This window comes from Anabrus simplex, chromosome 4, assembly GCF_040414725.1.
Source record: "Anabrus simplex isolate iqAnaSimp1 chromosome 4, ASM4041472v1, whole genome shotgun sequence".
Taxonomy (NCBI): Eukaryota; Metazoa; Arthropoda; class Insecta; order Orthoptera; family Tettigoniidae; genus Anabrus; species Anabrus simplex.
In genome coordinates this window covers 298,499,795-298,514,251 of record NC_090268.1, presented here as the reverse complement: position 1 = coordinate 298,514,251, position 14,457 = coordinate 298,499,795, and the positions used below count along the sequence as shown (strand labels likewise).

The following is a 14,457-nucleotide window of genomic DNA, read 5'->3' as shown; positions in this document are numbered from 1 at the left end:
TTGGTGCGGCACGACTGCCACATTAAGTCTGTGCTTATATACCCACATCAGAGTCTTGCTATGTTGCATGTCTGCTGCAGCAGCGCCCTCATACGGAACCTTTTTGAGCACGCCTTATATATTGTCATTGGGTGGAATAAAAACTAAGGTAGTCATAAAATGATTTATTTCAGGTTTACTGAGATTTACTATGTTGCTGGAGATTATCATTAATTATATTGATGGTATCTTTTGCGGTAATATTTGAATAAATGTTGGAAATGTCAAAAGAATGGATAGTGTGTGAAGGATATAGATTCAAGATTTAAGCAGTGTTGCATAACTCAACTGAATTCTTAATAGAAGATCTGTTGTGGAAAGTATAGTTTTATTTAAAAAGCTCTGAATAAACAGAGAGGTTTTGTAAGTGGGGCTGTTTGTAATGGGTCTAATGGGGACTCTCTCTTAGTGAATCTTGGATAAAGCTCGTGTTATAGGAAGTCTTGGGTTCATGTTAAGTTTAGTAGCTGTGTATCTTGGTCGCTTAAAATGAATGGAGCCTGTTTAAAAATCTGTTTGGGAGTTCTTTGAATTTTACCAGTTGGGTTTTTATTGACTTTTATAAAGGAACTGTTTGAATAAATATATATATTTTTTTTTTTTCATTAGAGAGAAACTCTGGAATCTAAAGCAACAAGTAGAATGGATTAAGAAAATTAGAGATGATTTGGAAGAACTGCAATTAACTCTGGGAATTTGCAAAACAGATAATTTAAAGAAACTGAAAAACATAAAAATAAGATTTAAACCAAAAATAGACAAACGACACACAATGAAAAGGGTATTTACAAATGAGGAATGACTGGAAAGATCAGAACAAATGAAAAGCTACTGCACAATTCACAAAGAAAACCTATCAAAGAAGTTGACCAGAAAATGATTAACTGAAGTGGTCCCATGAGGCTGTAAAAGCAGAATAATAATAATTTCATAAGAACATCAGCACATGTACTGTGTGTGACCACAAGGATTCCAAATTTTACAAAAATGCTAGTAGACATTGTTACAACTTAGAAGAAAAAAAAAAAAAAATCCGTAGTCCTATGCACAAATTTAAAACTCCTTGGACTCATACCTTACGAAAGAAACATGCAGCACATTCATAGGGGATTATCACACAAAGTATTTGATTGACAGTTATGAAATATAAAGGATGCCTAATGAATGCCTATATTATGTTGAGTGTATTTCTGGGGATACCTAACCTTGTCAGAATGTTCCATGTACATTATCACAGTAGTATTTCCTTTGTCACCTTTAGTGTCAGTGAAATTATTGTCTGTATTTTTTGTTTTAAGTCATTAGGGACTGTAATGAACATAGGAGACACTTTTAATTTTGATCATATTTTTGTATGTACTGTACAGTATATTCTATGGCCTTCATTGGACCACTTTACACAGTTTTTAAAAAAGGGTTTTTCAATATCCTATCAGCCCAGTACTTCTTTATTCTCTCAGATTTTAACTTTCTTCTATTGTCTAAAATCACCTGTCCAATTATTGTCAGTCTGTTGATCTTGATTTGCAGTCTGGTTCGTTTGTCTGTGAGATCTTGATTTTGTATGTTTTGTATTTCATATCTTCTATTGTAATTTGTAGTTTCCTCATGCCTTCCTTGATTTCTGTAATCCATCTAATGTTGCCGTTGCTGTTCAATCATTTTTCAATAATTCCCTGTTTCCTGGTGTCCTGTGAAGATGTGAAAGAATGAGATTTGTTTCTTCCTGACTGTACTCATTACTGGTTTATTTCCTTCTGGGCTGTTTCATTAGAAGCTAGTCTCCAATGTCCATTTTCTTGGTAGTCTGTTTTTTTTAAATGCACATTTTGATTCTTCTACTTTCAGTCTTGAGTTTTCTGTCTATTTGTGGAGTGTTAGTTGTTTTGAAAATGGTTTCACTTGCATACGTTATTTCTGGTTGTGTAACTGTTTTATAGTGTTTTCATTTTGTGGCTATTGAGAGCCCTTTTTTATTGTAGTGTTCTTGGTGATATATTGTGCTCTGGTCAGTTTCTTCTTCTTTCAAATTGGCCACCTGAGGGCCATGATGTTCAACTTTTCCACTTAGAGGATGACTTGATGTTTGCCCAGTACTCATGCATTCTCTGGCTATGGTTCTCCCTTCTTTCATTTGTCCAGAGAGCACCTGTTTATTACGGGGTCGTCTGTCCTGAAACCTCTTTTGATTATTCTTCTGAGAGGTGCTCGGTTTCTGATGTTTTCAGTTATTACCAGTTACTGTATGCTTTTCTTTACTTCTGTTAACCATGGTGTCCCTATCTTCCTGTTTTTCCAGTAGCTGAGAAGCCAGTAGATCTTCGTAGTTGGGGTCATCCTCATGACATGTCCATAGAAAGTCAAGGCTCCTCTCCCTGGCTTCATCTGTAATTTTCTTTTCAGTATAACTGTATAGCTCCTGCTTTGGTCACTTTCTCTACTCGCCATTTACTTTGATCGATCAATTTATTCTATTACGCCATGTCTGCTTTTCATTGAGGTTATTATTTTGCCTAAATATTTAAATTTATCAACAGTTTTGATTTCCTTTTTATCTGTTGTGATTTTATTTATGAGTGGTGGGTCAATTAACATGTTTTCTGTCTTTTTGAAGGATACTCTGAGGTCGATTTTCTGCGCTATTTCCTGTAGAGATTTAAATTTGTTGGACAGGAGAGCAAGCTCATCAGTGAATCCTGGGCAGTTTAAATCTATGTTGTCTTTGGATCTTCCTATTCTGATGTTCCTTGGGCTATTTCTGTACCATATTATAAGAATAAATTGTCAAGAGGGGTCCACCTTTTCAATACAGTATATCAAGTAAATGATATTACACGTAAGGTATTCTTATAATTGCACTTCAATACGGAACAAAAATGTCACTCGCTCATTATATATTCCAAGGCACAGCTGAACAACAGTGATGACAGGCAATCTCCCTGTTGTAAACCTATTTTTTATAGGGAATGGCTAAACTGAAAAGACTTTGTTCAAATACTGGAAGTAGAGACTGTAGAGCGCTGGTCTTCAGAGCTCAAGTTGGCAGGTTTGATCCTGGCTCAGTCCACTGGTATTTGAAGATGCTCAAATATACTGGCCTCATGTCTATAGATTTACTGACATGTAAAAGAACTTTGTGACAAAATTTTGGCACTTAGGCATCTCCGAAAACTGTAAAAGTTCTCCTCTGACTGCAGTGGTGCTGGTTTTGCAAGCTGTAGAGAATCTTTCATTTTTATACTCTTGTGGCCCTTGTCTTTCTTTTGCCAGTATCTTCATTCTTCGAAGGGTAGAAATTCTTCCATACTTTTTTTTCCTGTGATTAATGTCAAGAAGGGCTGGATTACCTAGTTGTGCAGTGTTAGAAATGAGAACACAGTGGCAGTAATGTCTGCTAAGGATCACATACGAATGGACAGTTTGAGAAATTGCACAACATGGTGAATCGATAGATAGAAAGCTCAGCGGTTTTGTTACAACATATTACACAAAAATAGGCTGTTTATAGAGCAACTTCAAAAGGAGTGGATTGTAAACCTAACGATTATTGTACACTTATCAGGTTCGCAGCAAATGTTGAAAATGTTTATCATAAAATTCTGAGCACAGGGCAAGGGAATTGATTTGAATAAATATTAAAGTGATATGTTCCGATCTGTCAGTGGAGAGATGGCATTGAATGACATTAGTAGACGAATAAGTTTGAGTTGTGTATTCAAAAGTAGGAAAGATCACAATATGAAGATAAAGTTGGAATTCAAGAGGACAAATTGGGGAAAATATTCATTTATAGGAAGGGGAGTTAGGGATTGGAATAATTTACCACGGGAGATGTTCAATAAATTTCCAGTTTCTTTGAAAACATTTAAGAAAAAGCTAGAAAAACAACAGATAGGGAATCTGCTACCTGGACAACTGCCCTAAATGCAGATCAGGATTGATTGATTGATTGATTGAATTTGCACATATTACAAAAAACTTTCACTAATGTTTCATTATGCACGAAGTACACAAAATTTGTATATGGTTGCTTTTAATTCCTCAGTTGTTCTGGGAGTAGACTGGTAGGTAAACTGAGAGCTTGACAGCACCCCAGAAAAATAAGTGAGATGACAAATTGGGATTGTCATGAAATTATTCATAAAATCTAGAGACTGTATTATGGTGGGGAATTGCATAGCTGTTGTAAATAGTTAGAGTAAACTGGTTGAAGAAATGTAATTTGCAATAAGGTATGTGGCAACCACATGTTAAGTGTGTTCATGCAGTGTCATTGTCATTACTTTGAGCACTGTAACAAGAGATAGCGTATTCTTCGAAGGGATCCCATTCATTTCCCAGTATTCTTTGAAGGGATGATATTCTTTTCCAAACTGGATATGGTATTGCTCTCATTAGTTTACAAACAGATTTAAAACCAGTTCCTTATATCTTTTAGCTATAGCTCTGAGGGTAGTCTGCTCATATTAACAATATCAGACAAATTACCTTTTCTTTAAGTTTGACAAAATTGAATTCATGAAGTAATACTGAATATGTACCTGGCCAGGTTTCTGCTGCATATGTCATTGGTATGTATTCTGCCTTGTGCATTAATTGTCATTGGTATATCTTTGTTCTATTATAGAATACATATTCTGTGATAGAAAACACACTCAAGTTGTATCTTGTGTTTCTGTACCCATTTGTTAATTTTTTAAGTTCTCTACTACATCAAAATATTCTTCTGCTAATTTTGTTATGCCTTTTCCTTCTTTTCATTTACCATTATTTTATTTTTATTTTTTCTCCATTATGTTTCTCATTTCTCAGTTTTGGAGAAGTACAACTGAAAAGTGCATAAAATAAATATTGTATTATAGTCAAGATTTAAAGTGGATAAACTGTACAGTTTCTGCACAAAAACAGAGCAGACTCGGCACAGAAAAATCTGCATCAGACTTTATATACTCTGTTTCATGCTGTTGTCTTTTGTAATAAAATATTTCTTCTTTGTTATTCATTTGTCCAATATACACTTTGCCAATAAACTTGTGTAATTGTATTATGTTCGGAAAGTGCCGAGGAGCATTGAGTAGTGGTGTGTTGAATCGAATATTTCAGCCTATTTAACGAGAGCCAAACATGTATTTGTGTCAATTTGAGCGACTTTGTGCTGAAACTCGTTTAAAGAAACTGCTTACTTGCTCGAGCATGAGGTCAGAGACACAAAATGGCCCAAGTGTTTTCTGTTGATCGACCAGTTCTTAACCTAAACAAGAATTTTTTTTTTTTTTTTTTTTACAAAGCATTGAAATACACACTTCAAGACAATTTGGGGGACTTGTTTTTGAATGTATGCTATGCTTCACAAAACAATACCTCACACCCAGGTATATTACCAACTAAACCTTTATTCTTTACCATTAAAGTATATAAAAGAACATCAATGGATTCGCGTTCATTTTCAGAGCACAAACAGAAATGTCCAAATAGGGGCAAAAAACATAACAGTCCTCCAGGGTGGATTTTTATCACAGTTGGAGAGCTTCAGTATGGTGTATGTCCTCCACGAGCATTTATCACAGCTTGGCACCTACGTGGCATGCTCCGAGTAAGTCGACGGAGGTCACGTTGCGGTATCAAGTACCATTATTCAACAATAGCCTGTTCGAGGTCTTGAAGAGTCTGTGGTGGAACAGGACACCCATGAACACTTCTATCAAGTCTATTCCACACATGCTCGATGGGATTGAGGTTGGGACTCACTGCTGGCCATTCCATCTCTTGAAAGTCCAGTTCTCGCAAGACAGCTCTGGTGATGCATGCTAGGCCTACATGAGCCCTGGCATTGTCGTGCATGAGTACGAATTCAGGGCCAATACCATATGCAGCAACCAACACATGCTGTAGCAGTATCTGCTCGATGTACCCCGCAGCGGTAAGATTACCACGGACGACGACAAGATCCGTACGGCCATCAATATTGATGCCACCCCACACCATCACAGAACCTTATCCGAATCGGTCGCATTCCTGGACAACATTTGGCATGTACTGCTCACCATGGCATCTCCATACACGTTGCTGTCCATCATGCTGTGTCAGAGTAAATCTGGACTCGTCTGTGACCAACACAGGTCTCCATTGGTGAAGTTACCGGTTGACGTGGGTACAGGCAAACAGAAGGCGAGCTGCGCGAGGTTGCTGCGTTAAACAGGGCACTCAAACAGGACGTCTGGGTCCTAAGGACACTTCTCTTAACCTGTTCCTTACTGTCTGCTCAGACACCGTGACTCCCACCTGAGGTCTTGTTGCAGTTCTCTGGCAGTTGCTGAACGACACCGCAATGCACAGATGGTCAGATATCGGTCATCCTGTGAGGTTGTCATGCGCCCACGACCTTGTCCGACCCTCCTTGCGAACCGGCCTGTCTCATTGTAGCGGTTCCACAAGCCTTGAATAACTGACGGAGAAACATTAAGATCCACAGCAACACGACGAAAAGTCCATCCTTCCTGGATCAAAATGACCGCCCTTGCGACTTGAACCTCGTTAAGATGTCTCATGGAATGTGCTGGTTTATGTACAACGTGCTCAAATGACCGCAGAAGTCTGTGTACCTCACGACGACACACGGACGCACCGCTATTCACTTTGTTTTGAGGGGTCGCGTGACAGTTTAATGCATGGCTATGCCTACAGATGGAGTATAACTTCAATTTGACATACCCTGAGTACTAAGGTCTCAGGTATGCTGTACGACCATTGGAACTGCATCTACCAAATTAACATTCACGTACCAGATGTTACAAAACATGTTGCCCCAATTTTTTTGAACTGTGTATTTTCCTTTTGTTTTGGTATGCATGTTACAGAATTAGTTTTCTTTGCAAAGGAATGAGACTATTATCTGGTTCACATTAAAGAATTAAAAATGTGTTTTCTTATTTATTAATGTTTTTTTCTTCAACTGCCTGCCTGATAATCTAACATGCATGTAATTTCTGATAGAAAATACATTGTTACTATTGGAATACTATGAATATTATTTTCATTTTCATGCCTCATAACACAGATTCAAATACTGTTTGTGAATACAAAAAGCCTTCAAGTACTCCCACTCTCCTCTTTCGTGAGATTTGCGATTTTATCACACTTCCTCTCCTGCCTGGTGAACTCATCAATTCTAGTCCAAACTAGAGTTGGTGGTAGAGTTTCTGAACAAGTTATTCATCAAATTGTTGAAGTATTTGACTCATCACATGGCTAGCATTGAATACAGTTTGTATGGAATTCCATCATTTAAACTATTTCTTTAAGCATCATACTTGAACTTGGGAACTTTATAATTTTTATCCAATCACTTTTTCTATCAGAAAATATGTTATAAATATTGAGGATTGATGGTTTTCATAAAAGTGTATTCAGCACAATAGCATTGAATTTTGAATTACATGCTGTATTTGCTTCATAAAGCCAGGTTCACCTACCAAAACTTGGAGTTCAGTATTCCCAACAAAGATACAGTATTTGTTAGTGTGGGTAACGTGTGTCTTCAATATTGATCTGGAGCAAGAGAGTCTTAGATGAGTCATTACCACTTATTGCTCTACGTATTGAGTAAGCTGCTTTCACTTGTAGGAGTTCTCCTTGGCATTCTACAACATGTGTGAATAGAACTCTTATTATTCTCATCACTACTGGTTATACAATACAGGGACATAACTCTTGTAAATCTGGAAAGAGACTATCCCATAGAATTTATCTTGAGAGACTCAGAATGAGGCCATGAGCTAGAATAATAACTGTATAATGTGACTGTACCACAGTGGCAACTCCTGACTTGTGGTTTAGGTGATGTAACCGAGAAAACTGCAAACATCAACGTAAACAGACAGTCATTCCAAACAAATTTTTCAAGAGAAAACAACAAGCAAGGCCAACAGAAAAGTTTATTTAAGATCTCACATCCACTAATCCAATGGTCTGTTTCATAAATATTTCTATTAAAATGATGAACACGACTTAAGATGTGTAGTTACATTCAGAGTTGGTCGCAGTTGTCCTTCATGAATAATTCTGCTTTTCTCCGTAAAAGAAAGTATACTAAATGGTTCTCTTAATAATCATTCAATTACACAATGGTTAGAATTCAATTTGGATTGCGCGGTAGAAACGTGTGACCCTGGCGCTACATCCATGCGTGCTGAGCTACTCTCTGATTGGTGTGATGTCATTTCAAAGTCGCATCATTCCCGCATTTTCTTTGTTTGATATTTACACTACAAGCACACGAAACTGAATCATTTATATTACAGCACACATTTGTCATATATCATCATTTATAGGACAACAAAAGTACCACTCACAAGCAAGGACTCCAGTATTTCAGGAAATAGCAAATAAATCCAGGCTACACGCGATAACTTACAGGATTCCACCTTGCACTGCCCTCTTGACGAATGTGGCTGTTCGTTCTGCATTTCAGCCCCACGAAAGAGATCAGCAAACAACAAGGGTCCAACTCGTGCTGCCATCTCAGGAGTAGTTTGGCATTTAGTAGGAGTCACTAGCAACAACGCTCATTTCATCCATCTCTAAGTATCAATAACTGAGCGTTTGAATTTTATATAAATAACTTCAATTAAAATATGAACAATTAATACTTATCTTTTGTTGAAAATACAAGGGATGTAACACATCAATCGCATGTATGGAGAATTCGCCACTGCCATACCATGAATTGGCCTAAAGTCAAGTCTCCTTAGGTGAGTGGTCAGAATCGTGGTCTTTGGTTCAGAGGGACCTAGTTTCAATTCCTGGCTGGGTCACTGAATTTAGTTGTGTCTGTTTAATTCATCCAGCTCGAGGATTGGGTGTTTGGGTTTGTCTTAGCATAGCACACGCATCTTCATCCACATTAAACGAATCATAATGCCAACCACCACAGAAATACACTAGAGTGGATACATCCTTCCTCATAGGGTTAGTGTCCGGGTGTGGATTCTCTCTCTCTCTCTCTCTCTCTCTCTCTGTGATTTTTATTCATTGCTCATTGCTGTTTTGCATTAAGATAATATTGTGTTTCTTTGCTTAGACGGAAGTTGACGTATTCCGTAAAGACAGCCGTAAACTACCCATTGGAGACCCAGATATTGACTGGGAGGAAACAGTATACTTGAATCTCATCATCCACCAGTTTGATTATACACTAACTCTTGCCATTTGTACAAGGACAAGTCCAAAAGAACTTCAAGTATTGAAGAGACATTCTCAGGTGAGCTTATTATATTTCATTAAAATGTAGCTTGTTGTAAAGAGATTTTTGGATGTTATTTATTGCATTTTTCTTTCCACAGAAAGTTTATGCTTCCCCAAGCAGAAGAAGAATGGACACTAAAGGAGAGGTGGAAGAAATGACATATCCCCATATCTGCTTCATGGTAGATAATTTTGATGAGGTAAGAATGTATCAAAACTAGGAATTTCTCACAAGATACAAGCAAGTTAATTTTTGGAAAATGTTTTGGTTATGGCAGTAAATTATTCTGTTTTGGTAGAGCTGATTCATGAATATACGTTACTAGCTGATGTACCCATGCTTCACTACGGAATTTTACGTTGTATACAGAATTCTAAATGAAGTAGTGTACACATTGTGAATAAGATTTTATTAAATTACATTGTCCGTAGTGTTACCGGGGAAACGCAACGGGGAAGGTCTCCAAACGTCGTTTCACATGTGAAGGCCGTTTTAGAGAGTTTTCATTGTATTAGCAGGCCTTCTTGCTTACTGCCAGTTACAAGGGAGTTGGGGAGTTTTCATTATGGTGGCAGGTCCCCTTGTGTACTACCAGTCACAATTGAGTTGGGCATTTTTCATTATAATGGCATAAAGATAATAATTAGTCAACAGAATCGAAGAAGAGAACAAAAGAAGACATTACACCATGGCTAATTCCAGATAAAATAAGATAGTGATGTCATTATTCTTGTCTGACTCGTTGGCTGAATGGACAGTGTACTGGCCTTCAGTTCAGAGGGTCCCGGGTTCGATTCCCGGCCGGGTCGGGGATTTTAATCGCTTCTGATTAATTCGTCTGGCTCAGAGACTGGGTGTATTTGTCCGTCCCAATACTCTCCTCATCATATTCAGACAACATACCATACTGCCAACCACCACAGAAACACGCAATAGTGATTACATACCTCCATGTAGGGTTGGCGCCAGGAAGGGCATCCGGCCGTAAAACAGGGCCAAACCCTCATGTGCGACACAGTTCGCACCCACGACCCCGCAGGTGTGGAGAAAAGCGGTAACAAAAGAAGGGACGTCATTATTCTTGTTAGAATATAATATTAACTGACTGGAATGCTGCCGTTAAAAACAATGCTCTCGTACGAAATGCTAGATCAAATTAAAATCTGTATAGTTGCTCACTTTTCACCAACAGTACTACTACGCTGCTAATCAAACCGTGCCAAGTTCTAGAGCTGGAATGACCCAGCCACAAACAAGCTGACCACTGCTTTACTGCTGTCCATTAACAACCTCCCTATTCCTGTAACTGTAACATAGCTGGAATACTGTGGTGAACCAGTGTGTCGTATACCAGTAGTTATCAAACCATGTGTGAACCAGAGGAATGGCATGCTTCAAAAAAAAAAAAAAAAAGTTAGCCTACCCCCCCCCCCCCCCCCAGTCACTCGTGTAGCTCACACGGTATGCAGCAATATGGCATCTATTGGACATGAGCAGCAGCAGAAGAGACAAAGCACATAAACAATAGCCAATGTAATGTTATTGTTGATCAAGTATATGAGCTTTCAATAACCTCTTATTCGTCAAGCAATCGTTCCTTCACGACTTTTTTCTCATTTTGATAGTCATCTTCACAATTCCCCTTGTGGATGTGGACTGATGACCACGCAGCTTTTAACCGTAAGACAGTAAAGGCAAAAATCACCACCATCGCCAGTTAACACGATTGAACATTTCCATTTTAACTGTGTTCGGTTCATTTGAGAATTAAATGTTAGGCCTTTTCCTAAACTACCATTTCACCCATTTATAGCGTAGACTGTAGTGCCTTCCAGACTTTACATACAGATTTTCTTTCAGTTCTGTTGAGCCATTTTCTTGTATCTCGGGGTTGATATGGACTATGCAACAAAAGTGTAAATCATGAATATCTCGATTACCACAGCCGGTACGGCAAAACTGTATAAGACAAAAATGATCGGAAATTGTACTTTCTATTACTTTGGTTATGTAATATTCATCGATAGAACCACTAATAACATAGATATTTGAGAATTACAAAATATTTGAGAATTACGTTAGATTTCTCCTAAACTACCATTTCACCCAGAGTGATTAAAATTATTTATAGCATTGATTGTAGTGCTTTATTCTCTGACTATACATACCGATTTTTATTCAGTCTTTTTTAATTCTGAGTAATGTACAGACAAAACTCGTATTTTATATGTACTTCTGATAATTAAATAATCATGATATATTATGCTTTAAATTCTTGCCCATCTGTAAGATTCCCTTACCCAAAAAGAACCTAAACTCATTCCGTGTATCTTTACAAGTAGTGAAACAGGGCTGTGTACCTCACATCCGTTATTCTTTACTTTGGTGTACTATACCTGTTTTCATAAGTTGTCATCTTTTGATGATTATTCAGATAACATACCTTCACTGTTTTGAAAATTCTGAGCAACAAATGGAAATGATAAAATATGCATGTAAACCCAATACGAAGTTTTAGAGCTCATGATGCATTTGGAAAACAATGTGCCTTAATTCTACTCTGGAAATAGTTCCTCTACTTTGGTGGCAGTCATGGTAATGTTGATTAGTATCTTAAGAGAGGTAAAACACTAATCAGAAGAGAAAATGGAAGAGGTGTAACTCTTCGGTGAATGCAGGTATCAGCAAAAGAAAGGGATGGGTCACAGAGGGCATGAAAATGACTCCCTAGGCCTTGCAAACCTAATACTGTCAAATTTAAAGACCAAGGAATGGAAGTCTATTCTGCATTAAAGAATCTGTAGATGTCTTCTTATGACTAAATTCTGTCCTGAATTAAATTTCCAAATTCTTAGAAATCATTTTAGAAAAGACTAGGTAAACAGTTTGATAGGGAATCTGCCACCTGGGCAACAGCTCTGAATGCAGATCAGTGGTGATTGATTGGGTCGTAAGAGATTGAGAGTTGATCGAGGAAGGTTGGATAGGAAAGATAAGTGAGGAGCTTGACACAGTTGGAAAGAATGCTTTACGTCGCACTGACACAGATAGGTCTTATGGCGACGATGGGACAGGAAAGGCCTAGGAATGGGAAGAAAGCTGCCGTGGCCTTAAGGTACAGCGTGGTGTGAAAATCGGAAACCACAGAAAACCATCTTCAGGGCTGCCAGCAGTCGGTTTCAAACCCACTATCTCCCCGATGCGAGCTCACAGCTGCGCCCCCTAACTGCACGGCCATCTCGCCCAGTAACTCAGCTAGCGACCCCATGGTTGCTGACCCACACTGCCAAGTTGAGAGGGTTCTCCTTTCAGTTGCCTTTTGACAAAAGGTAGGGGATACCATGGATATGCTCTACCACGCCTCCACCCCCACCTACAGATAATCTTCATCTTAACCAGTTTTGACTTTTTTTGAAAAGTACTTGTGTAATCCAATTTAACTCTCCAGTGGGCATGCCTTTGAAGTTTCATAAGTGTATATGCCATGGCTTTTTCACCACATCTAGAAGTGTTATTTAATATCTGTGTTTTGATAATAAGGAAGGTAGAAGAAATTTAAAAAACTTATGATAGCATTCTTTGTATATTGTAGGAGTAAAGAAAAAGCTACACACAAGGTTAGAAAAGACACAAACAATTACAAAACTTCCAAACAAATTATTACAATACTGTTCTTAATACATTAAAGGAATAAGATGTTACAAACACGTGAAATTTATTAACCAGAAGTAGTTACTGATTCTTTATGCAGATTTGACTTCCATTCCTTGGTCTTTCTTTGTCACATAACATTTATGTGGCTTGTTGCCAAGAATATTTCTTGCAGACATTGTTTCCACACCTCTTACATATATTTTTGTTCTAATGTTCTTATGCTGCCTGCAAATGTGACATATTCCAGGTCTTGGTGCTTCCTGAACTTGCATTTGTTTGCTGTAAATACAGTATACTTCAATATCTTCTGCTTAACCTTGACCTTCCTTTTAGATGTAATAATAATAATAACAATAATAATAATAATATATAATATAGATTATTATATATATGCGAATAAGCCCATTAAGACTACACAAAGTACTTAAAATGCATGCATTTGCCTTCCTCTGTGCCCATATTTCTTTCATTTTTTTACCATGGGCTTCCTTTCCGTCTTCAGACCAGGTTGTTCCAGTCTTCTTCTTTGGTCTTTCCTCTTGGTCAACTTGCCCTTTGTGATGTGTACCAGAAGACTGGAAAAAAGAGATAATAATACCAGTGTTTAAGAAAGGAGACAAGAAAGTTTGTGGTAACTGTAGAGGAATCACACTTACATTGCAGGTAGTTAAAATACTGGAAAGGATATTAGAAAGAAGAATGAGAAGAAAGATTGAAGGAGAGTTACAAGAGGAACAATATGGCTTCAGGAGTGGGAAGATCTACAGTGGTCCCAATCTTTAGCATTGAGACAGCTGATGGAAAAGAACTGGGAATATGGAAAGAATCTGGTCATGAGTTTCATAGATATAGAAAAGGCATATGATAGTGTACCCAGAGAGAAGGTTTGGGAAACAATGGTTAAAAAGAGACTCAGAAGAGAAATGTTAGAAATGGTGCAAGCAATATACAACAACTGTGTTAGCAGAGTACTGACCCCAGTTGGAAAGACAGAATGGTTTAGGAATAAGACTAGACTAAAATAGGGGAGTGTGCTGTCACCTCTTTTGTTTATTATGGTCATGGACGGAATTATAAAGGAAACAAAGGAAGCCTATGGAGATACTGCTATTTGCAGATGATGTTGTGATCTGGGAAAAGAACAAAGAAGTACAACAACAACAACAACTAAATGTACTGAATGAAAAAACTGAGAAGTATGGCATGAAAATCAGTACAGAGAAAAGCAAGAGTATGGTGATGTCGAGAGGGGAAAGGCACGGAAAGGGCACTGTGAAAATTGAAAGTCAGAGTCTGGAAATTGTGGACAGCTTTAAATACCTAGGAAGTGAATTAATGCAAAATGCTAGGTTGGTCATGGAGATTAGCAGGAGGGTACAGCAGAGTAATGCATTCCATCAAAGTGTAAGAAAACCTGTTTGGAGCAAAGAAGTACCAAGGAAAATAAAGAAATAATGTACAAAATGTACTATGTACCCATACTGACTTATGCAGCTCAGACTTGGACTTTGACTAGCGGG

At 37.8% G+C, this 14,457-nt stretch overlaps 1 protein-coding gene across 1 annotated transcript in view; it reads left to right on the top strand.

Moving 5' to 3' along the window:
- LOC136872667 (uncharacterized) overlaps positions 1-14,457 on the top strand; it is a 137,564-nt gene that overhangs the window by 50,438 nt on the left and 72,669 nt on the right. Inside the window, exons 3-4 of the mRNA XM_067146479.2 lie at positions 9,119-9,298; positions 9,381-9,482. Of these exons, the coding sequence (XP_067002580.2) occupies positions 9,119-9,298; positions 9,381-9,482 (282 nt within the window). The remainder of the gene's footprint in view (positions 1-9,118; positions 9,299-9,380; positions 9,483-14,457) is intronic.